The sequence below is a fragment of the Falco rusticolus genome, chromosome 7, assembly GCF_015220075.1.
Source record: "Falco rusticolus isolate bFalRus1 chromosome 7, bFalRus1.pri, whole genome shotgun sequence".
NCBI lineage: Eukaryota > Metazoa > Chordata > Aves > Falconiformes > Falconidae > Falco > Falco rusticolus.
In genome coordinates, this window is record NC_051193.1 from 27,545,929 (window position 1) to 27,571,103 (window position 25,175).

General features: G+C 40.4%; 1 protein-coding gene across 1 annotated transcript in view; it reads left to right on the forward strand.

Annotated features, from left to right (window-relative positions):
- Positions 1-24,063, forward strand: part of ASPG (asparaginase) — a 46,841-nt gene extending 22,778 nt beyond the window's left edge. The window contains exons 8-16 of the mRNA XM_037395056.1: positions 693-878; positions 3,864-3,977; positions 6,999-7,118; positions 8,161-8,256; positions 9,158-9,321; positions 15,657-15,743; positions 21,400-21,499; positions 21,822-21,880; positions 23,625-24,063. Of these exons, the coding sequence (XP_037250953.1) occupies positions 693-878; positions 3,864-3,977; positions 6,999-7,118; positions 8,161-8,256; positions 9,158-9,321; positions 15,657-15,743; positions 21,400-21,499; positions 21,822-21,875 (921 nt within the window). The 3' untranslated portion in view covers positions 21,876-21,880; positions 23,625-24,063. The remainder of the gene's footprint in view (positions 1-692; positions 879-3,863; positions 3,978-6,998; positions 7,119-8,160; positions 8,257-9,157; positions 9,322-15,656; positions 15,744-21,399; positions 21,500-21,821; positions 21,881-23,624) is intronic.
- The last annotated feature ends 1,112 nt before the right edge of the window (positions 24,064-25,175 follow it).

Genomic DNA, 25,175 nt, shown 5'->3' on the forward strand with positions numbered 1-25,175 from the left:
CAGCAAGGAAACATCTAGGTTGTTTAAAATATATCCTTCTAGAAAGAGGACTTTGCTAGGCATTCTCTTACAGTGGGGCACAATAGCTGCCTCATTAACAACTGACCCAGAAGGTGTTAGTGCCTCTTCTTTTTTCTGCCTTGAGTTAAATCAATTGGCTTTTGAGCTAACAAACTCCAGGCTTCATTAGAATGTTCTTTCCTGGAAAGTGAGACACCCTCTCTCTTAGGCAGACATTTAACAAAAGTATTTGCTAAAGTAATGGATCTGGGCAGGGGTGGGCATTCTAATCTCAATTAATAATTTTACATTTATTTCATAAGTGTAAAACTACTGCTTTGTCCCGCTGTGGTGCAACAGTATAGCCTGTTAATGGCACTTGAACAATGGCATCCTTTTTCACACTGAGGTCATGACTGTAGAAAATAGTTTATTTTAAGATCTATCCCTCTAGGAATTTTAAAGGAAGCTAGAGAGTGAAATTCTCATATTTTTTTTTTTAAAGCTTATTCTACAGTCCCAGTTATTGCAAATGGGGAACACAGAAGGGCATGAGAAGACTGTAAGGCATGAGAGCCTGTAAGACTGTAATAGGAATAGACCATTTTTAAAAATGCTATGCCATAAACGAAAACCTTAATGTGACTTAAACGCACCTTTTTTTCTCTCTTCCCTGTCTTGTTTTCAAACAGGTAAAAGCATTTCTTCAGCCTCCAACTGAGGGCATTGTACTTGAAACTTATGGAAGTGGCAATGCCCCGAACAACAGAGAAGACTTACTGGAAGAACTGAGGAAAGCAGCTGCACGAAATGTAGTGATTCTAAACTGTACCCAGTGCTTACGAGGGTCTGTTAAAATGGTCTATGCAACAGGACAGGTAAGGGTTGTGCTGTGATTTCAGACCCTGCTGCTGTGCAAAAGAAACATCCCACTGATACAACTTGATTGTAGACTTCTAGTAGTCCCAGCGTATAAAACCAGATTTATTAACTGTAAAGATATGGCTCATAAAATAACTACATCTGAAAAATCTTAAGCTGGAAGCATTTAAATATGTATCTGCAAATCGGATCCTGTTACTCCTAGTCTGAATGGTTGAAACAGTCAACTCTAATCCCAAATGAGTGATTGCTTGCTCCTGTCATATGCAGCACTCCAGGATACCTTGCATTAGCTTGGTAGCAACGCTCCCAAGGGGATTCCACTGAGCTAGAAGCTAGCGTAGGGGTCAGACGAGCAAATAATGTACTATTTGATAGGCTAGCAGTTACTGAGCTACAGTCCATGAACATCAAGAAAGCCTGTAAATCCAAGCAGTATTCCAAATCCCAGGTTTTAATTTGCCTGGAAGTACAACTGAATTCAGTGAGAGATTGGAGCACTGTATGTAAGGGAAGCATCTGTCTTGCAGAAAGGAAATCAGCTGCGTTTAACCCATGAAGGTTAACTTAAAGCAGGCTTTGTATTGATGCTGTTAATATTCAGGACACTTTGTAGTGAGTTTCTCGGTTGTGTATTAAGACATGACATCACTGGGACTAATAAGAGCTCAAAGTCATATAAGAGTATGTGTTGCATGTGGTAGTATGAAGGAAGCTGGTTTAACTGGCCTTCATAAACAGGCCAGCCATTAAATAGCCAAGAAGCACTGCCAGAGGGTGACTCATCCCCCTGTTTTAGACACCTGGTTTTGTTGGGAGCAGCCACCCATCTGGCAGAGCCAGACTCTTCGTTGACTGTAAGGCAAACCTAGATACTCTAGTCTGGTGCTGAAACCTGCCTCTTCTAACACTGGTTTTGACACAGCTTTAGATTATGTTCGCTTCAAGAACGCATTCTGTTTTGATGAGAAAGAAAAAGAAATGTGTTTCTTTCCACCTCTTCAGTATCCAAACTGTATTTTCTGATATGGGCAGACATATGAGTGTTGCTAAAGCTTTTGCATAACTTAATGGGGATGTGCTGAGAAGCATAAACTTTTGCAAAGATCCCGGCTCTGTAGCAGATAGGATAGGTATACATGGATTCTATAGAACAATTCATATGGAAGGAAGAAAGCACTTAGGTCAATGAAGACACCAAATGTGTTTGGGAAAACAATATGAAAATGAAGTCTAGCTTTTATGTGCCCTTCTGCTTGAAATGAACTGCTAAAATGTACGGAAGGAATTAAAAAACCCCAACACTTTTCCATGTCTTGTGAAAAGCTTCTCCAAGTAGACACCTCTAAAATGGGTTTTTGCACTGTGATCCAGACTGTTGATATGCTGAATAGAAAGATTCTGTTTAGGTCTTAATGAACAGTGGTTCGTTAAGGCTGTGTGGAAATGTGTTTGCTTCTGGTCTCCACTTTTTGTATGGAGCATGCATTGTGTTGCTTCAGCATCCATTGATGGAGGCTGCCCTGTTGGGCATCTTTTTAGGAGAACTGGCAGAGCCAAATCCTACAAAATTACTTCACACTTGTTCTTTCATCACCTTCTTCTCTTCATAAGGAACTGCTCAATGGAGGAAGTATCGTGGGTGAATTCTGGAAAGCTGCTGGAACGTTAACTTTATTTTTCTGTAAATAAAATCTTTCATGGGCTTTTGCATATGGCTAGGCCATGTTTTACTCTTTCAATCTAGGCAGGTGGGTCAGCTGAGTCCCTGGTTTCTCTTGAAGTGTTTGTTTTAATTAACTGAATGTCTGGCCTGTGATCCATCTGCACAGTAGAAACTTATAATTGAGGGGACTTTAGGTATAGGAAGGAAGCTGGGAAATCCCTTCCTCCTCTTTCTCAAACCTGCTGAAAAAGCCCTAACTGTTCTTTGGCTAGCTCTGCACTACAGAAAATATATCTTACCTTCTCTGTGTATGTTTGCTCATGGGACCTCTAAAAATGTTAGTCTGGGGCTCTCAGAGGTGGTTAATGAGCTGATTAAGGCTCTGTGTCTTGCTAAAAATATTGGTTAAGCCACAAGTTTCAAAGCTGAAGTTTATATATAAGGTATTTAAAAGTAAAATGCTGTGTAAAAACCTACTGCAAGATGCTTAACTGTGAGGCATCACATCATGACAAAGATGATGTCTGTGGTTTAGAGAAGCCCAAGTGTTTGCCCAGATACAATTTAGTGACAAGTGATCTGCAGTCTTTGTCTTTGCTGTCTTGCTCACTGTACTCTTAAAGGGCTTGCTGACTATAGCAAAGATCTTTTTGCTCTGGTTCAGATAGGGTTTTTTTGGTTGTGGGTTTTTTTTTTTAACTAGCAGAAAGATAAGTTAAAAAGGTCATCTTTTTTAGTTGTTCTTGTCAGAACTGTGTAAATTACATATTTTGGTTGTATGTTCTAAATCATACACTGCTAGCACAGCCTGAAAGGATCTGAAAACACTCCTGCTGTGAGCACGCTGTAGCACTGGAATTCATCCAAAGCAATGCCCCATAAAAGAATGGTAAATATGTCTGTGTGAGAACAGCCTACTTGGCAATGTTCAAAATGCCACTGGGTTAAAACAGAGTAACTGCAGCTTTTCAATAAAGGGAATCTGACAACTCTGCAGATAGCTGATACGGACCTGTAACCTTTCCCTTTTAGCATAGTAAGTGACCGTAGCAAACGTTTGGTTGAATTCTTCAATGTTATTGCATGAAAAGGAATTTAAAGTAAAAGTCATCTTTATTCAGCTGGCTCTAGTATTTGCTTGGTATTTGATAACTAAAAATACAAAAATTACACTGGTGGTAGGAGGAGCAAGAGAGTGGGAGGCACAGCTGCATACTGTATTCTGTGTAGCTACTCATCATTCATATACATTTTCTGTACACGCAGGTATTTCTGAATGCTATGCTAATTGGAATCATTATTCCTTTTTATTCAGACTCTCGCTGATGTTGGAGTAATTCCTGGAGGTGATATGACACCAGAGGCAGCCTTAACTAAACTGTCATACACGCTTGGCAAGAGTGAGCTTAGCTGGGTGGAGAAGAGGCAGGTAAATATTTGAGTGTGACCTTGAAAGGCTTTAACTTCCTCATCTACTGTGCTAACTTCTGCTTAGCTGGATGCCTTGAGCTTCTCTCTTGCGTGTAAAAGCAATCGGTTCCAGAGCCATAATGTGAACAGCAAGTGGGATTTTTTTTTTGCATGAAGGAAAATACTGTTAGGCAAATGGATGTATGTACATCGGGAGAGAAAAGAGTTCTCTGCATAAGTCAAGTGGAGACCATGATCAAGCCATAAAAATGCCATCTTGAAATGGTAGTAGTCTACCTTGAACATTTTGGTACTAAAAACCTGTAAGGGGAAATTCATGTGAGAGACAGAAACCCAACCCTACTGAAGTCAGCAAAGATCTTGTCATTGATCTTAGTGTGGGAAATATTTCACCCCAGACTCATTCACACAAAGCCAATTCTGAAAATAAGTATTGCCTACAGCCTCTTTCTTTGCAGCATTACTCATGACAGTGTTGGATTATGTTTCTTTAAGAGGAGGTAAACTTTATAAATAATACATAAAACCCAGAAGATTATTCTAAGAACCAGTTGTAAGTGAATTTGGAATCATAACCCCATTAACAATGTTCTTACTGTTCAGTGGTGCTTAATCGAGGCTTTGCCCCTCAAATTATGCAGTTGTATATAGTGTTCCTTTTATACAAGGAACATACAGCTCTGAATCAGAAAGGGGAGCAGCAGTCTGCAGGAATGCATGTATTTCTATGCTTGTATGCAGTGAAATCACAGTCCTGACACTTTGGGAGATGACATCATGATGAGTCACTCTCTAGACTTAAGCACTGCATGCACATGTGTATCTTATGATGGTGTTTTGTTTTTATTAAAACTGAAACTTGATCGTCATTTCATGCTCAATATCTTCCAGCCAGTAGCAGCTCTTGAGACAAACATTTGGACACCTCTGATTGTAACTGGGCTGGCTGGAAGTACCACTTGCCATGCTCAGAGTTTCAGACTCCGAGCTTTCGGTTCTTTGCTAAAGCCCTGGCTCTGAAAAATGAGAGGAGGAGCAGCTATGTGTTTCTTCAGTGAGGATGGCAAGAGCACACTTTGGCAAGAACATGCTTGACAGGCGATATAATGCTGTCTGAAGAGCAGTGGTATTGGATGGGTTTCTGTATATCCACTTCAGAAACCCAGGCTCTTCACTGGTGCCCCTCTGGCACACTCGCTGACCCTGGGACATACACATACTAGCCTGTTTTTTTAATGCAGACTTTAATCTTCGGCATGGAGGATTATTTGGCTTGGGACAGGAGAAACTGTCCCACCTGGCTTCCTGTCTAGGTGTCTTAAGTTTAAACTTAATTTGAGATCCAGTTTGTTGAGGTGAGGTAGCTGACTTACTTAGGTGAGGACTTGAGGACAAGATGTTTTGAGTGCCACTGGTACAGTACAAGGTACTCCTGCATCTTCATGTCCTGTCCTTTGCAATGGGCTACCTAGTTTTTGTGTGGTGGTGCTGGGACCTCCTTTATATGGTTTGAAAAACAAAATAACTTTTGCTATTTCTTTGAGTTAAGCAGGATTAATTTCCTCATTTGACTCATTGTACAGACCCACAAACAATTGTGCTGGCACAGCTAAGGGAGCAGCACGCTGTATTGCCTGGGCAAGAATGAGTGGTAGAGACCAGGAGAAGAAGGAAGCCTGGAAATTTGTCTGTGGCAATATCTTCAGCTAAACATATCACCAAACAATAGTCTCCCAAGAGACGGAAGCTGTCCTGAAGCTGGCGTGGTTATTTTAGGATTCTCTTTCAACACGGAGAAGCAAGGAATGTGCCCCCAGACACATGCAAATGGCTGCAGAGCTGGTAGGACCGAGTAAGGCGCGTAGGGCTTTGCACTGGGTGCATTTAGCACAGGTGCCAATTGCTAAGGTTACCTGTGCAAAGCAATGATCTCAACCTGTCAAACTCTAGAAGTGCGCCAAAGCAGTTGGTATCCTCTGAGTTGGATGTATATGCGACTCTTCCAGCAGACAGCTAGTGTTGTCAGCTCTTGGAGTTTTGGGTTTTTTTTTAATAAAGGGCATGCCTAGACATAAGTAAACCTGGGGCATTCCTCCTTCCAACATCACATCTGTTTCTCGCAAACTTTCACAATCCTGCTTTTTAAAATTCTAATTGAAATAACTACGTGCTTTATAGCTGCATCAGCAACCTTTCATGAAAGACTGCCAGGATGTAAAATTGTCAGAATTGAGGAAACCAGTTGCTTATTCTTAATGACTGGCTTGTCTCTCTGTTCTCCAGGTTTCCCAGAACCTGTCTTTTGGAGTATTTTCACGTCTCTATTGCCATATTCAAGCACATTCTACACATGAATTGGCTGACCTTTTTTTGGTTGTTTTTCCCCCTCCCCAGTTACATTGGATGCATCCATCCTGCAAACTGTTACATGCCTGCTTTACTATTGCATGACTAGCACTACTGCAGACCCTCTGCATGCAAAGCTGGCTATGTAGTCAGATTTTAACAAAATCAGGGCTAATGGAGCCATTTGAAAACCCACTGAAATACATGAATGTCCACAGGCAGCACTGGGCTTTGAGTCCTACGTGCTCAGTCTGTGTAGGAGGACTAAGGTTTGGGAATGTTGGCAACAGGCAGCATTTCAGAATATTCTGGTCTTCAGCCTTGCTCTGCTAATTACTCGCTATCTTTGTGGTTCTAAGTAGGCTGCAGCTTACGCCGCTAGGGAACTTTTGTCTGCATCCTCTAAAAATTGGGGTGTTTTGTTATGTGTTTATTTTGGTTTCTTTGCTTTGGAAGAAAATTTTATTTGCCTCTTCCCCCCCCCCCCCCAGCTTTTGTCTTTTTAAACTTGCAGTCTTCATGGAACAGTAACTATTTCTTTAATCTTTTGTCTGCATTCAATTAGTTTCCTTAATTCCTCCGAACAATTTTCTAACTTGATCCTAAGGTTTTGTATTAGACTACTACCATATTTTTCCTCTGCTAACAAAGGATTTGATTGCTTGCTTTTCAGATGCTGAGTGAGAATCTAAGAGGAGAAATGACTGTTGTACCCACAGGAGCCAAGATCTCTCTGAGAGATAGCAAGTTTATTCAAATGATTGCCAAATCTCTAAGCATCAGCACCAAGGAGGTATATACTTAAATATTTAAAATTGAACTCATGTGAAGCTGTACACTCAGTTAAATGAACCTAGCTTAAAGATGAACGGAGAAGCTGACAGAAAAATGGAACTTTGGAGCTTTTATATTTTTTTTTTTTTTTTAGTACGGAGTGTCCCAGCTAACCAGTTGGGTTAGAGAGAAAGGACACAATGACAAACATAACATGAAAATGTTTTTAATTAAAAACACTAACTTTTTCCCCCCCCTCTTTGTAGGCCGATCTTGAGTTTATTTTCTTGGCTGGCTGGTTGCAATAACAAGCCTCAGACAGTTGCTGTAATTCAGGGTATCAATGATATGAAAAAGTACTTTGTATTTTTGTGGTCAAATGTATTTTAGAGCAATCTAAATAATAATGGGTAAAACAGCTTCATTGTATGTGCAGTCATAGAAGGCTGATACTAAGGAAGCACTACACAAGTGTAATTTGTGGTGTTTAGAATTAGTCCCTCCCGACTGGAAAATCAGAAAATACAGTCTTGGTTGTAAGATACAACTACTTGCTTTTCCCTTGGCTTGGTTTCAGGGAAGATGGGTAGTGGCTAATGAATACTGAATGTATGGTTCTTCAAGTGTGAGAAATGGGGGGATATTTAGGAGGATATTAGGAGCAATCACATGAATAAAGTTGATACAGTTTTGAGAAGACTAGGCTATACGGTCTTTTCCAGCTCCTACCTGTGCTGTTTCTCTTACTGTTCTGATGGGCAACTATGGTAGTACAAAGATGGTAATTGGTGTGTGCACCTTACATGGTATATATAGATATCAGGTAATTGTAGTGTTGCCAAGCAGAAATATAAATCTTATGGATGTGAGACTGACAAAATGTAAAATAAACATGAGACTTCTTTCCTTCCAAAAATTAAATGCTACCATTTTTAAATATCCAAATGACTGATTTGGAAACTTTACATGAAAGCAAGGGCAGAGGGGTTTTTTTGACTTGGGCATCAATCACATTAGAGGTGAGGCTGATATTAAATGTTTCATTTTATTTGTTTCTTCAGGAGTTAGAAGCCATAAGAGATGCATTAACTCCACCTTTGGCTTGTGCTGCAGCTAAACTGGGTGACATAGATGCACTGAGATCCATAGCAGAAATGGTAATGTAAAACTAACAGTTTGTATAAAACATGAGTTTTTAAATAGAGCTGTAAATGACAGGAGGAAGCTATGCTCACTGGAAAGCAGCTACCTAAGTCTTAGAATCAAGGTGCTTTGACTGATACAATTGGTTTCTAGGCTTCTCAGTCTTTGCCTTTCAAAACTGGTACGTTCTTTCCCCTATCTGGTTCTCAGCTGTTTACATTTTCTTTTGAACTGTGAAAATACAGATAGATTAAAATGCAAGTTCTTATCTACTAACTTTGGAACACTTTAAAATGGTTTGTGCTGCTTTCTTTCACTTAACTTTATGCATATTCATAATATCCAGCTTTTGGACGTAAATCTGTCATGATTTAAAAAAAAAAAGCAGCTTGAAAATTGCATTTAAGCAAAGCAGAGCGCAGTGCTAATTCAGGATTTTTGGCTTTCCCTATAGCTCTAGCTTGGGTTATACCTGAAAAAAAAACCCAGGCATCTCCCTGCATCATCTTCTGCACCCCTCTTGTTTGTTTGTTTGTTTGTTTGTTTTTTCTTTGCCTTGGTTTACCTTACTCTTGGGACTTTGGTAACTGAGAAAGGATAAATATATCTTGAAAATAACAATAAACTAATACAAGTAAAATTGGCAGGCTGTAGGCCCAAAGCTGCTGTATGGCATACTGCAATAAAGAGCATATCTGAAGGGGCTGTAATAAGAATACGTGTAGGGGGGGAACGTACAGAAGGTGGAACAGGTATCTTTACTGGTGGTAAAAAAACACTACAAGATAAAACTTAAGTAAGGTTGACAAGCTTAACAGTTTGGTGGCAGAACTAAAATGTGAATCTACTGTTGTACCAACAACTTAATGTGCAGCCATTATCTTTTTAGCATGCAAAGGATCTGTCCTTTTGTAGGGTGGAAACTTGAGCTGTGGAGACTACGATGGCCGAACCCCACTTCATGTTGCAGCCTCTGAAGGGCATTTACCATTAGTTGAGTATTTGTTAACATCTGGTGCAACTGTTTATGCTAGAGACAGATATGGATCTACCCCACTGCTGAATGCGATTAAGTTCAGGTAACAAAATAATTTATATATCACTCTAAAGTTTATAAACCTTTTGTCATTTTGGATTTAAAGTCCATCCCTGTGTTTCGGTTTTATTTTGTCTCAGGAGTCACGTGTGAATGACAGTAGTTAAAATAACTCAAACCAGCTTCACTTCAAAGGTTGTGACTAGCCTAGATTTAAAGATCTTCTTAAAATAATATTAAATGAAAGCAAATAACCTGATACACATGCAGAATTTGAGCATAAGGTAAACAAATTATTATTGACCATTATTTCAGGACTCCACTCTTTGTTATGATGCTTCCTTATAAAACAGAGCCAAACTGATTACTCCTTTTGACTGTCAGAAGACAGGGTGCAGGACCAAGGGCTGGCTGGCTGCTTTCTGCCCTCCCCTTTCTCATCAAGATCAGGCTGTTTTCAGTTGGCACAAAATATACTGGTTGGCTAACATGTTTTAATCTTTCCCTTCCACCGGTGCTTTCCTGACTCTCTCGCTGGGTGACTGGGTTTTTGATATATTTTTTTTTTTCCCTTCCACCCACTCATAATTATATGGGCTGGCTGCACAGCTCTGCCTGCTTTGTGGATTTCCTTTTCCTGTTGTTCTGGATGTCGGAAGTGCTTGAATGTTAGTCATGGACAGGCGATTTACTGGTCTCTTCCATATTGTATACTCCTAAGGAATGGCCGTAGCACAGAATATAAAAGTTATCAGTTACCAAAGTTTAATTTTAAAACACTTAGTTTATATAGCCTGGGGATTCATAGAGCCATTGGTCTCTAACGTGTTAGAAGCTGCTTGCCCTGATCTCTTCTTGTTTCTTTGATCCACTTTCAGGTCCTTATCTCATATTCAGTCTATATGATGGCAGGAGAGGAGTTTTTTTTTCTGCAAAGGCGCTTGGAGTGATAGGATTTTCGTGGTCTTTATGGATGTCTGTCCCCAAATACTCCTACAGCTTTCTAACGTTGACAAGTTCACCTGGTCTATCAGGCTGGAGCTAGCTCCCTGGGAGGTCTGACAGTCCTGGTTTTGCATTGGTTGCCGGAATAACGTATTACAGGCTTTTTCTGTCTCAAAGACCAGATGTAGAAAACTCAACAGGCTCTATTAACTTGATACTTGAAGTCCTGTGTGGCCACACGGTGCTAATGCCATACCTAGTGCATGGTCCCCTATGGTTTTGTAGTTGTTGCTTTATCTCATGAATATATAAGCCTTTCAGTGGCAAACCCTTAAAGTCTTGAAGCAAAAACAAGCCCAACAGCAAATCAAACAAATAACCTCGCAGCTAAATAGAGATGGCTCTGGTCCAATGTGAGAAAATGCTAAAGCATTAGATAACATTAGATGTTCCTGCAAATCAGGCACCTACTTTTTTTACCACACCCATCTACCGCCTGAGGAATTTCACATGAGCTTGTTATTTGGATTCCTTAGCATTGCCACTCCTATATTAGACTCCTACTATGACTCTTAAGCTCTTTAAAACTGCACACCCATTTGGATGTACGGAATTGTAAAAGGAAACTGCACCATAACCATTTTCAGTTTCTCTTTTTGTTTCTACTGTTGGAATGAGAGGAAGAGCTGACTTAGAACTAATCTCCTAAATGTGTACTTACGATCTGCTGTGTACTCACCCTGCATTTCACACTGATAAGCACATAAAGGAGAATGGTAAAGATCAGACAGCTGTAGATGTGCATAATTAGATACCCACTATAAAGATTTCTGCTACAGAAATATTTAAATTCTATTTATTAAACAGTTGTGTGCTCAAAGTAGAGGGTTTATCCTGATGCAGTGTACAAAGTGGCAGAGAAGGAAGGGGGAAAACTGATCTTAATGAGCAGTGAATGCTTTAAACTGTTTAATATTGTAACTTTCTCAATTCTACTGAATATTGCATCAGCTTAATCCCATATTCTGGGAATTAGTATTTGTTTAATTGGCATTTAACTGCAGTATAGTATCCACTCATCTTAAAAATAGCTTTCTTCCAGTTTTTTATGTCACATTTCTCAGTGGCTTGCCTTTTAACCTAGCATGCAAATGTATATAACAATGACTGATTTCTCTTTTCCATTTAATAATTTGCAAAGATGATCCATTTAATAATTTGTAAAGATGTCTCTTCTTAAAAGCTTCTTAACATAGCACTGTCAGCTGGTAGACCAGCAACTTGATCTATATCAATGCTAGTCTCTTAAATTTTTTTACTTTAAGTGACTCTCTCTTTGTTTCTTTAGATGGTAAAATGTGGAGTCCCTTTCTAAATAAGAAATAAACCACTGCATTTCCGCTTTTTCATTTGTAACTGTGCAATTTGTGTGTAGTCTCATTCACTTTATGCATGAAGCTAAACAGACCACTGTTAATTTAGGCCAGTTGCTTGACATATCAAAATCAGTAGCATTCCTTTAATTTCTTAGAGTACCCTCAAGGGATAATTCATTTTCAAGACAATAGAATAATATTTTTTTAATAACAGAAACTCTCTAAGCAGGAAAATGTCTTGAATAAAAATTGTGTATGTTATATGTAGTAAAAGCACTTCCATTTACTTGTAGAGCAGTGGTAAAAGGTTGAAAATGGGGAGTTGCTTATACAGTGCTGTGAGAACATCAGATTAGAGACAGTAAAATTACCTCCCACATAAATATGAATTTAAATACTTGATATTTTGCAAGGTTACATTTACATTACTTCAGGAAATCTAAGGCAGAGTGAAAATCTAACCACCACCGACTCCAGAAGTGCACTGAAGACCGTCCTTACAGTATTTCAGCATAAAATTCCCACTGATACCGTGCAGAAAACCAAACAAGTGAAACTAAGCTGATCCTGCCGTAACCATTCCAGTTGCTAGGGGAGCAAGCATTAAAAAGAATGAAGCCAGTCAAGTTTGGATATACATCACACCTGCATTTCTTTAAAGAGAGTTGGTGGAAGGTGTGCACCCTAAGGCCCCAATCCTGCAGACTCTTACTTGCGTGTTAATTTCACATGTGTGATTCATCCCTTTTGAAGTTGATTCACTTCTACGAAGTGTCTGCCAAGTCAAGGCCTGAGATGATACGTACTGCACGGCACCTCAAGTGCTCTGGATCCAGAGCCCTGGTGAACTGCTCAAGGTTCAGGTGTCTTTATCGGGAACTCAGGCTTTGCTCATCGCAGCGAATGTTGAAGACCTTCATTTGCTATTAATCCATTAAAATATTAGTACACATTGGGGTTTTTATCTCCAGTGTTATCAGTAATGGAATCTAGGCAGCAGACACTAGGAACAATTTTTGTCTATTTTTTTCCCTTCAGAGAGTGGATGAATGACAGTGGTAGTATCAAAAGGCTAACTTAAGGAACACACACAAAGTAGCATTGGTTCTATAGCCTAGGTCTGACAGAGAGCCAGGATTTTTGTAACAGTGCGCTAAGAAAAGGAAGAGTCAGGAACAAGTCATAGGTGACAACAGCTCCTCATGATTTTGATTATCAGCTGGAGCTAGACTGGACAAGCAGCTGTGCACCCCAGGCTGACATGGTGGCATTGGCCTTCCCTCTACACCTTAAACTTTCATTGTCCAGCAGTTGTTCTGCTCTTGGGTTTGTGCTGTCACCTTAGAAAAGGAATTGTGTTTGAACCATTCCCAAGAAGTTCGTGGCTCATGACATCAGCTGAACTTCATAAACTGTGACCCTTGTGAGACTTTTGTAAAGCCACAGGAGAGCAGTGCTTAGAGAAACAGCTTAGAAAGACAAATACCTCTCATGTGCCCAAGACACAACAGTATCAGAAAATTCGCAGCCAGCCTCTTGGAATATGAATCATGCTCTCGTGGTAGGTACAAGGCAGCAGAAGTGGTACTCTGGAGAGGGCTTAAGTTTCTGCAGAACATAGATACCGTTTGGGTGCAAGCAGGAACAAGCTGTAGTGCAACTTACCTCCTGCATAGTTTTCATGTTGAGTGATGACAATGTGAGAGGTAGTCAGTTTGCTTTCTTGGACACATGTGCTTTGTACTAAATTTAACACTTCTAAGTTGCATGTTACTATTTGTCCCTGTTCTTCCTCTCCCTTACCCTTCCTTATCAAACAGTGGTGTACAACTCTTCCTCTCCTTCCCACCATATCAAGAAACATGAGTTTGAATGTTTCCCAGTCATTGGGACATTGTATTTCTATTTAGAAATGCTTTATTTTAAGTATTTATTGTAAACACTGTTAGCTTCAACACTTAAAGATTTACTTTGTTTCAAACTACATTTTACCTCATTTTAAATTTGCTCTATTAAATGTGTGGGGTAAATGTTCCCAAATCTGTGTCAAAGATTTAGAGACCCACTTAGAGTAGTAATGGTTGTGTGGTGTAGGTGGGACACAAAGTGCTTTCTGGAGGGAATCTCACTACTAGTGAGGAGTAACCTGTTACAACAGGGGGGGGGGAAAAAAGCCTGGCTCTTCACTGGAATCCAGAGATACAGACCTCATAGGAGAAGCACGTTGAGGGAAGATACCGCACAGCATTACATGTTTTGGTGCCTGTTATTTTTTAGTGCTGTCCCATAGCATATCTTTTACTTTTAAAAAGTGTTGAGTATAAGATGAGAAAGGAGGCAGGAGAGTGAGCAGACACACCCCATGTTCAGTTCTGGACCCAGTGCGAGCTTGAGTGAACAGACATGTTCTGCTTTATTTTAGGTCAAATTTCTTTTCAGCTAATCACTGTTCTGCCTAAGACTGAACTAAAAAATTTCATACACGTAGAATTAATTCTTCACCACAGATTGAAAAATAGGAAGCTGTGCCATTATTTGCTGGTTCAAGAAGATACTTGTGGATGAAGAGTCATATCGTAAGGGACCCACCTGAGAAAATATTTTAGATAACTGAACAAACTTGTGGCATGTGGTGTTTCAGCAACGCTTTGCCTTGAAACAAAGATTATTTTAAAAAAATATTTTTTTTGGCTGTCAATTAAGCAGTACAATTTTTAAAAAAATATCTCTGGTAGGTTAAAAAACCTGTGTTTGGAACAGCAAGATTATTCCTGTAGCATCTGTACAGTTCTTTGTTTAGTTTATAATTAAGATCTTGTATGAAACATACGAGTTTACATAGGCTTAATATGGATAACTGTAAAGTAACTTCTCATTCAAGACAGAGTTTCCTAAGAAGAGGCAGAGGGATTAGATAAGCAGTTTAGTTCAGTTCTAAAATGGAAAGGCCCATGGCTACCTCCAAGAAAATGCAAGTGATTTAAACAGAAAGTGTATGTGAGCTTATTTTTTAATTAATACAGATCAGGTTTTAGGTAATGGGTTGGGAAAGCCAATATACTTCCTATTACAATGATACGTCTAACTCTTTATTTTGAAGTGTTAACGGTGTAGCAACTGACTTAAAAGAGGAACTATTCCTGATCTACTGGTGTTGTCATGGTCTTTCTGGAGAAAAAAAACCCTGTGTTTGGATTTGTAAACTAGATCATTTGTTTAGCAGAGGAGCATACTGTCACCTCCTTTTCAAACCTAGTTCTAAACCTTTCGCTAGGTCACTTGTGAAAAACTTACTTTGCACATTTTTCACCTGTCATATTGTTTTCTACCCACAACAGTACCTTTAAAGGCTGGCCTTTTCCACAGACTTCCTCAAGTGTCTGACTAAGGTATAGGCGTTGGCTGGTAGTGCTGAAATAACTATTTGTCCCTTTATCTCAAAGGAAAGGACAAGAAAGACCTTCTGAAGACTCCAGGTAGAAATAAATAATCAAGGTATCAGGAGGAGGAGGTTAGGAAAAGATGTGCTTTTGTGGGAGGTGTGTAAGAATACTTAGCATAATTTTAAAGCCCTAAAAACCTGATTAGCTTCTACATTAACCTAAAGATTCATTGCTTATGTGCAAGACATAAATTTTAAGACTGATATATATGGGCATTGTAGTCTGTAAATTACAGGAATGATGCTATGTAATAAATGTCCTTACTGTTTGCATGTATTTCAATCACTAAAATTTCAAGTGTTAAATTAAGCTAGTACTAAGGTGAAGAAAACAAAAATTCTTTGAAGAGGATGCATCCCCTTCGTTTTCAGAGCTGAACTTAACACTTCCACGCACTTAGTATGTGAATGATTTCTTGTTAGGGAGAGCAGTGTCAGTCCTGTTTACTACTTCTGTCACCTTGGAGAAGATTCCTTTGTTTTGTGACCACAGTGAATACCATATAAGAATTTTCACTGGTTGTGTATATCAGTAATGCTGAATTTTGGGGGAGAAACCCCCACCTACCTACTGGTCAAGACACTTTCTTCGTTTTTTCTGTTCCCTTCATAAAGGCACATACAAGTGATTCGTGTGTTACAAGATACGGGAGCGCACCTTTCGAGCCCTGACTTGGAGAACATTGGAACAATACTTTGCAGGTAAATGTGATATAAGGCGAGGCGGCCCTAAAATTGGGATGGAGTGGGATGGTTTTTCAGAAGAGACTCTCAGAATGGAGAACAGTGTGTAGACAACTTGCAAGAAACAGTTGGGTTCCTGGCTCGCGATGTGGCTATTGCTGTGCTAGACTAATAATGAGGAAACACATGAATTGATGACATTAAGAATCAGCTCTGCGTTGGAGCACCACTAGCTCAAGAGAGCTCCAAAGTAGAAAGCATCAAGGGGATACATGAACTGGAAGGAAATATGCCCCATTTTTTCAAGCACTTTCACTGAGGAAGGGTGAGGAGGCGGCTATGCAAGGTGGGATTTAATAGCATCTCTATTTGAGAATAAAGCTGCACAAAGCACATCATTTTTATTTCCTTATAATCCAATTTTCACTTATATGGGAATATCTTCTACTCTAGCATAGAACATTTTTCTTAAAAATAACTAAAAAACCAAAAAAGACAAATAGCTTTAACCCCAAAACTTTTGCACAACTGCTCACCATCTCTATATTTAACTTTGAGAGGATATAACCCTCTGTTAAAGCTGGTTTTCCATACAGTTGCTTTTAATACATGAGGTGGTCTGATGATGTGGATATATATTATGAGAAGAAAGATATGCTTGATTTTATTTTTTCTAATACTGGTCCTGAATTGCAAATTACTCTGCAAATTGTGAAAAGTTTTCATGTATGTTCTAAAATTACTTGAGTTTTCACTTCATTTCTTCTTCTCTTCTCAAAACCAAAAAAACCTGGAGTACCAGCCTTTATATCGGGACTTGGCAGGAGGCCATGAGACTTGCAAGGACCAGCCAGTGCTCTATATTGTCAGCAAAACAAGGTTGAGGTTAAGCTTATGTGTTTTCTGTATAGAGACTGGACGCTGTCCTTAGACTAATTCCAGAATCTAGAAATACTAGCTGGAGTGTTTCCATTTTCATAACGCACTCGGAGGAGACTGGGTAATAAGGCTTTTACCATGAATTAAAGTATGTGCTTCCCAGGGCACTGCAAGTGATAGGGAAGAACTAAAACCTTGGTTTGCATAGTTCCCATCCCAAGAAGGTGAGAGGAGTGGCTTAGGGAATGACATTCCTCTGCAAATAAATTGGCCCCTTCCTTAGCCCTGGTGCCACATGCAGAACCAGTTTGGCTAGCTGACCTGGGAGTAGTATGTCCAGAAAAATCAAAAAGGGAATAAGGGTCCTTTAAACAAAACATGGTTCTGATGCAGTTTGTTCCAGCGTTTTAGGGACTATCATACACTCTGTCTGTATTGCATGATCCCCTGTTGTTCAAAGCTTGTATTTTGGTAATAAACATTTAAGATAATTAGAATGTGCATTGATGGTAATAAATTCAGGATAAAACCAATGTAAATCTTCCAAACAGAGGGCAGGAGCGTGTGTGTGTGTGTGCAGAGGCTGCATGAGGACTCAGCACAGAGTGGCATACTCGGGGTGAGAGGGGAGGGGGCTCCTGCCTCGGTGGGTTTAGGAGCCAGGGCCATGGATCTCTCCTGGCTGGCAGCTGGGGTAGCAGCCGCGCCAGAGCAGTGCCCGCTGACGGATGTCACTGCATGGGCTAGCCAGGAGCACAGCCCGCCTGAGGCAGCAGCCAGGCCCCCAGACAGCACTGAGGTGTCTGTGAAGGGTGGTCTTCCCTGCACTGCTCCTGCAAAGCTGCAGGGCTTTCGTTCCTCTGAGAGGGCCTGCCTGGCACAGTCTTTTGTACCAAGGTGGACTGTTTCCACAGAGCGTTATCCAGATGCTGAAAAGGTATTCAATCCAAGGTACTGGTGTTTGTCCTCCTGCCAAAATGTCTCAGATCATCTAAGGATACTCCAGAAGATGTACCTTACTGATACAGTCATTTTTCCCAGCGTGCTGAGGCTCACTTCTCTGTCCTACCTCTTTACTTTCCCCTTTCAAGTCTTCTCGCTGCAGGCACCAGCACCTTCAGGCAGTCAGCATGTTCACATGGTCAGGCCGCTTATAGAACAAGCTGTTTATAACATCTTCCCTCTGTCTAATTCGAATTATTTTCCTACATCTCTTTTATCTTGTAATATGCTTTAAGCTGCAATTTGTACCCGTCTGAATTTGTCACCAAGGCAGTATGTCAACTTCTTGGAGTTTTCTGCTTGTTTTCTGATAAGCTCTGGGATGCTGCACTTAGCTAACTTTTTTTCTCCCATACAGTTCTTTCTGAATCAGAAGCCATAACCATGCTTTTCCCCCTTGCTCCTTACCTACCCTCAAACTGGCTTTCATAAAAGACCTGGAACATTGATTTGTGTGTTCTGTCTCCTCAGCTTCCTTCTGTTTAGACTCATGGTTTTAGAATACAATAGAATAGTTCAGTTGGAAGGTTTTGGAAACAAAATAAAAATAAATGTGCTCCTTTGGCATTGGTGATGTTTGAGAAGGAAAGGACTACCAACCAGAACTGAGAGTTGGACAGTATCAGTGGGATCTTGTATAGGACATGGAGATGCATATAGGTGCAGCCAAGACGATCTAGTTAATCGGTTCTTTCGTGGTTTCATTTGCTGGTGTTAGCCTGATTTTTAGAATCTCTTGCTGATGTTTGGTATCTGGTTCATGGCTTTGTTTTGAAATGAGAAAGAGATCTGAATGTTAGTAATCTGTTAAAAATGTCAGAACTTCTTCTCACATTGTGGTAGTATTGTCATCTGTCCACAAAACCAAACCATGATGAGATAAATTGGGACACAGACTTATTCTGAAGGCTTGACAAGTTCTGGTGTTGGTAAACAGTTGCTTTGTGCTTGTTTTGTAAAGGAAAAAAACCCAACAACTGTATAGAATTGAGATACTCTGTTCAAGCCTGTACTTCACAAAATTAAATAGCAGCATGAAGCCAGACCAGCTTTTGCTTTCATATTCTTAGATTTCATAAAATGATATGATATACAAGGATGCAACCTTTCAAAAGCACCAACATTCAGAATAAGATGTCTCTTCAACTTAACATACACTTTGTGGGTAAGGCTGGGGGAGGAAGGATAAAAGTGCCTGCAGGAATTAGGACCGAGAAGGTTTTAAACGTCCTGATAAGTGTATATTGAAGTTACTTTTATTCCATTTTGTGATATAAAAATTATAGACTTCCTGCTTAGAGGATGCATTTGCAGTTGGAATTGATTGGCATAAATATCTTTGAGAAAAATAGAGAGCAAAGGTGCCTGTGGTGTATGTTGAGAAGTCCTGTGTATGTATTTGACTGTGTGAAATATACTTACAGCGTGTAAAGGAAATACAGATGCATACGGCTTGACTATGGAGATCTGGAGTTGGAGAAAATGTTTTGTGGTGTTCCTGATTATAATCAATTCAGTGAATAGTAGGTATCTTCCATTTAGAGTGGTATCTAAATTTCCTCACAAGCTACATCACTTTTTGTTCTCTGGGTCACAGTCCCCTTGGAACACATTTCCTCACTTGATCAGTAAATGGCTGCTGCAAAATTGAAGATACTTCTGTGTATTTGGATTGCTCTAATGTCACGGAAGGAGACCACTTCACAGTTCTGACCTCTAGCAGTATGGGTCAAATTACTTTTTCTGAACAGGTGCTATTAGGCAGTTAGTTTTCAAGTAAGTGCAGTCATCCTTGTTTGCTGCTAGCAGCGATGCTGGCTGAGTTGCCCTGGGTATGTCAGTCGGTAATATTTCTAAATGTGATGGTCTTTGCCCAAAGTGGTGTCTGTTTTGCACGTGGCTGAATGATGAGATTCGGTTTATATAAATACAATGCTTTCCTGTCCAGTGTTGGAGATGCTTGTAACTCTCACTTGCTAGGTAGGCTTTTTGTTTGTTCCTCAATTCTGGGATGTTCCAGTGTCAACGGCAAGAGACTAGTCTTTGTAAATGGAGATAATTCTTGCGTCCCAGAAGTGGCTGCTAAGCAATTTCTTCTCTGCTTTACTAATGCTTATGCTTTATTAATGTTTACTTTTTCCTGCAGTTTCCTTAAGGACTTCCCACTGAACTTCCTGTCAGATCTCCTTTGCCTTCCCCTGTTTCCTTATTGCTTCTGAGGGGCCTTTTTTTGTCATGGCATTCTTTAGTGATTTATTGATCCTTTCCTTCGTGATGTCAGACTGAAGCACTGTTAAACCTTGTAGCACCCCACTGCCATTTCCCTGTCCCCCAAAGGCCCCAGCTGTAGGTCTTCTGCCCTGCCTCAGGGTTGGTGGGGTTGCGTGGAAGAGCACAGACAGAGACCATTTGCTTTCCCTTTTCATGCCCAACCTCTGGGACTGCTGTAAGCAAAAGCCTCTCTCTGACTTTCTCCTCAGGCTGCTGCAATTAGAGAGGCTTCCACTCCCCTAAAAACATTTTTTCAGGTACTTAAGAGATTTAATCAACAACAGAAGTGATTTCAGCCTAGCAGAGAAGTGAATGTTGCAGCCCTGCTTTCACAGTTTCTTCCATAAACTTACCTGACTGTCTGCCCCTTGCATCTTCCAGCCTTCTCCACTCTCCACCAGGTCTGCATGGCTTGGTTGTCATGCCCAGGAGCCTGTCAGCATCCTCCATCCCTGCTGCCAGCAGTATGCCTTTTCCCCACAGCAAGCACTGTTTAAGGCAGCAAGCTCTGGGCTTAATAATTTTGGGGAGGGTTCCCCCTCTCTTAATGAGATTCAGCCTCGCTGGATGATGATCGGCATGGTTCTGCTGCAGCAACCTGCGAGCACACAGCAAGTGCAGGTCTGAAGCCTGATAGATGTTGGTATCTTGAGAAAACCGAAGGTGGTCCTCCCAGCCTTGCTGTCAGATCAGCCCATTTACAGGCTTGGTCCAGGTGGCCATGCTTTTGCATATGCGCAGGCTGTTAGCTCTTCTTTTACCACAAAAAAAAGTTTTAAACGAACCTTAAGTATTATGGATGAGACTACTGGCAGATGTGTGAAGAAACTGTGCGATGTACATCACTCTGAAATCTTTAATTTACTTATTTGTATATGATTAATTTTGATCCTTTCTCTTGCTTGTTGTACATGTTGGATAGAGGTCAACTTTAAAAAGCTTTTTTTTTTGCTTGCTGCCCATTTAAATCTTACAAATTATCTTACAAAACTCAAAAAAATTTAGCTGTTGCTGTCTGAATGATATGACATAAATGTGCTGTCATAACTTCGGATAGCAAATGTAGTTATGCAAACTGGTGAAGGGGGTTTCTTAGCGGTTTTAAATAAGGTATGCTGATTGCTAGCACATCTGCTGGTGCTCTCACTCAGCTGCATCTCGATTTAGCCATTGCCCTCCCCCCAACTTATTTCGTGAGATAAATATTGTGTTGTGAAATATGAAACTGCATGACTTTTTTCCCCTTTGGTCATAGTCACACCCACTATGTGAAACTAGCCTGTTGTAAGTACTTATAGCACAGCCTTATTAATTTAAGGAACTGATTCATCAAGCTGTGTTGCTTGCTCAGCTATTCAAAGCTGTTGTAATAGTGTTCCTTTACTTACCTCTCTCCCCTGGCAGCCATGTTGAGCCTGTTCTGGTTCAGCGTTTGCCTGCTGAGCTAATTGACAGGACCCAGGAGCACACTGCAATGGACCGAAAGATTTAGAACCAATATTAATTATTTTCTTTTTTTCAGCCTTGTAGCTAAAGGTGATATGGATGGGCTGTATGCCTGGTACCTAGCTGGTGCAGACCTGAAGCAAACTGGTTATGATGGCAGGAATGCCCTACAAGTAGTAAGTGTGCATATGACTGTACCCCATGTGGCATGCTAGCTGTGTGAGTAATAATGCACGCTGTAGGATGATATTAGTTTGGGAAAAGTAAATGCTACTTTGGGGACTATAAACCAGATTAGAATTTGTTACAAACTCAAATCTGGTGCTGTTCTGAAGTAATAAATTGTTGCAGCCAGAATTTTCTCATCTATGTCAGAGGAATTAAAATTCAAATTGGATTTTAATTATTTTCTAGTAACATAGTCTTACTTCCCACAAGTAAATATTTGCATGTCCTGGTGCACAGGATGGCAAGATTTATTCATGTTTCTACTTACAGGCAGAGGCTACAGGGCGTAAGAACATTCTTGAACTCTTTAGACAAAGGCAGTAAAGAAGGTAAGATCAGTTTTTCAGGTGCGAGATTTCTGACACGTATGGATGGGCATATACATGCATGAAGGGGGATTTTTTTATTTAAGCCCTAGTTCACCCTTGGGCATCTGGGTTCGGCTGCTGTCCCTGCCTCAGTTTCTGATACAACTCTGAGTACTTTAATCTTTCTTTGTAGAATGGGACTAATGTTTATTCCTCTTTCTGCCTGAGCCTGGAAGTGCTTTTTTATGGTGTGTTCCACAGTGTGGTTCTGAACTTGGTTGGGAATGTAAAAGCTACAAAATAGTACCAGGAGGGTGACGATGTCTTGTTCTGTTGGCCCATTGCAATAAATGGCTCTTCTGGCTTGCCTGGGTTAAACGGGAATGCCTTCTCCTGGGCGCTCTGCCAGGGTGCTGTGCCCACCGCCCAGGCATGTACCCTTCCCCGGCAGAGTTGCAAGGCCATCACGGCCGCTCGGCTGCACGTCACCCCGCTCAGGAGGGTGCTACTGCGGTACCTACAGCACCTCCACCTGGGCTCTCCTTCGAGCTTTGAACGGAGCACCATATACAGCTCACCTTCTAGTGTGACATAGTCAACCACCGTGGTTGTTACAACGTGATTGTAGCGTGTCAATCTACTGTGGGGCAGATTCTTAATAGACAGGAGTTAGCTGGATCCCACGCATAGACTGCAGGAGGCTGGATTTTAGCGGAGAGCTTTGCCGAGGGTTTGCCCCCCTCCAGGTCCAGGACAGGGCAGTGCAATGGCCTTTCTTTTACTCAGGCCTTCATGTAGCTGCCTGGTTGTCTCCAGCATGGACCTGCAAGGTGTGTTTCCCTGGCTGTGAGCGTACGAGGTGGGTGTGAGGCTCATGCTCAAAGCGTCTCACATCTGACAGGTCTCTCTATAGGAAACTTGTCTGGGTGTTTGACCCTCGCCAGTGCTGTGCTGTAACTGGAGACATTTAAAACGCTTGCTGTTTTTATTTCTCAGAACTCCTTTCTGATGCAATACGTTGTTGATTTAGATCTCTCTTCTCCAATAGATTGGCAACTCTAATCCCAGTTTAAATACTGGGGGGAGATGGTCGCATTTATTTATGCATCCATGGCGATGCATATAATGCATCGCCATGGATGCAGCAAAACCTTTAACACAAAATTTGCTTAAAGGTTTTGCTGCATCCATGGCTACCTTGCCAGTTGTGTGTCCCATTTGGTCGATGTGAGTGAATTAATGTCTATATAAGTGGGGAACTGCAACTGGAACAAAAGGAGTTTTGAATCGCTGTGTACTGGTCTAAATGAACATAGGACACAATCTGGCAGGTTTTGCTTTCCTGTAAAGTTTTGGGTGGTTTTTGGTTGTGGTTTTTTTTTTTTTTTTTTGCTAGTAGAGAAGGATTAGGTATAATCATAGTCTCAAGCATTTAAATGGAAGTTTTCCAGTGTCCAGTATGAAGATGCTAAAAATACCTTTAGAATATGGGTGAGGTTGCAAGGGGATTTCCTTTTTCAGTGAAATAGTTCTGCGAAAGTCACTTTTCTTTTGTAAGAGATGTGGGGAGGGAATGTGTTTAAATCCTCGACTCCTTCACGGATCATCTCTTAGTCCCTTTGGACTGGGCCACCAGTAGTGTAGGCAGTCTGAAGGAAGTCTTCAGTACCACATGAGAACTTGCTTGGCAGGCTACAAATTAATCTCTCCCCAGGAAGATTTTGGATGCTGCTTAGTTCTAAACACACATTTTCTCTTTCTCCAGAGGCTGTAGAAGATGGTCGCTCCTCTTCAGAATGCTGGCTTTGAACATTATTGGCATTAGGCAGTTGCAGGAGGAAAAGAGCAAAGGAACAATGGTAGCTGTGCTTGGAGCATACAGGAAAGCTAGAGCTTAGAAATATTCTTTAGGATCACATTAAGTCCTTACTGATTTTTCTAAAAAATTATTTGCTGCTTTATCTTTTAATCGCTTTTTTTGAAAAGTAACCTTTTTAAACAAGCAAATGTACAGTGAAGGCAATACATTCCAATACATTCGCATACAAGTTCTGTTTTTAAAGAGGCCTTTTGAATCTTATGTTAAATCAATGAGGACAGTATTGCAGGCATAGCGAATGGAAATGCTGTGGTGAATTCATACTGAGAAAAAACAGCGGTTTATGCATTTCTGGGTTTCAACTAATAAAATCTCTGAGGAACAATGTTGGTTTCACTTTGTCTGCTTTTTGCAATGGCTTGTATCACTTCAGTTGCAATTACAGCAATTGTGAGTGTCAGTGCAAACAATTGAATCAGTCATGGGCATCTGCCTGCAGTTGTGTACTAATCTTCACCAATGTGTCACTATAAAACCTCACTTAAAATGAGTAGGAGGCAGATGCCATAAAGCCTGTTTGTGGGACTGTCTAAGTGAATTGATTGTTTTGTTTCTAATAGCATCTTTCCCACATCCTGACCGGAACATAATCAAGATTGCTACATACTGGACACATAATTCTTTGGACTGTAAATGTGATCCCAGTATTAACAGACCCCAAGTTTAAAGTCCCAACACTTTCAGACTAAAGAAAAGAAGCAGTATGTATCTTTACAGCTGTGTCTGCCCTAGAATATGTAAACGTAAAGAATACTTCAGGCAAATGCATATATTTGAGATGGCAACTTGTAATTTCACCTACAGCTTCTGCAGTAATCTATGTGGATTTTCTATCTGCTTCATCTGAAGGAAATCTTTGAAGTGCAGATATTTTATTTTTTTTCTTTTTCCCCTTTATACTCTTCAACCTTCCCACAGCTATTCTTATCATGGAGAAAAGCTGCATGGACTACTTGCTGAGCCTGCTAGTATTAAAAGATTCCCAAGGTATGTTGCGTACCAGATCCCCCTAAAAAAGGTAACTGTGCATGTAGTCTGAGGAGATGCTGTATATGCTCCAGTTAAAAACCAAACAACATAAAAATGCCTGATGTCTTTTAGTGTGAAGAGTAGTGTGCCTCTTCACTATGGTCACAAAAATTACAACTATGCTGTCTCATAATTAAATAATTGATGCTACATGGCAATAAACATGCTTTAGATTGAATAGAATTAAGTAAATGTGATCTCACATCAAAAAATCAGGCTTTGAAGTCATCACTTTTTTTATGTCTTACCTGTAAATACATAAAGGTGATGTATGTAACAGAGCGATGTTTGTGGAAATTTTTAGGATCAGGAGAAAAAACATTCTTCCTATGCTATTTAGACCCTGTTATCTTAATTCTTGCCTAGTCAGTAGTCTAAAAGTTGATGCAGTGAGCCAGGACATCCCTT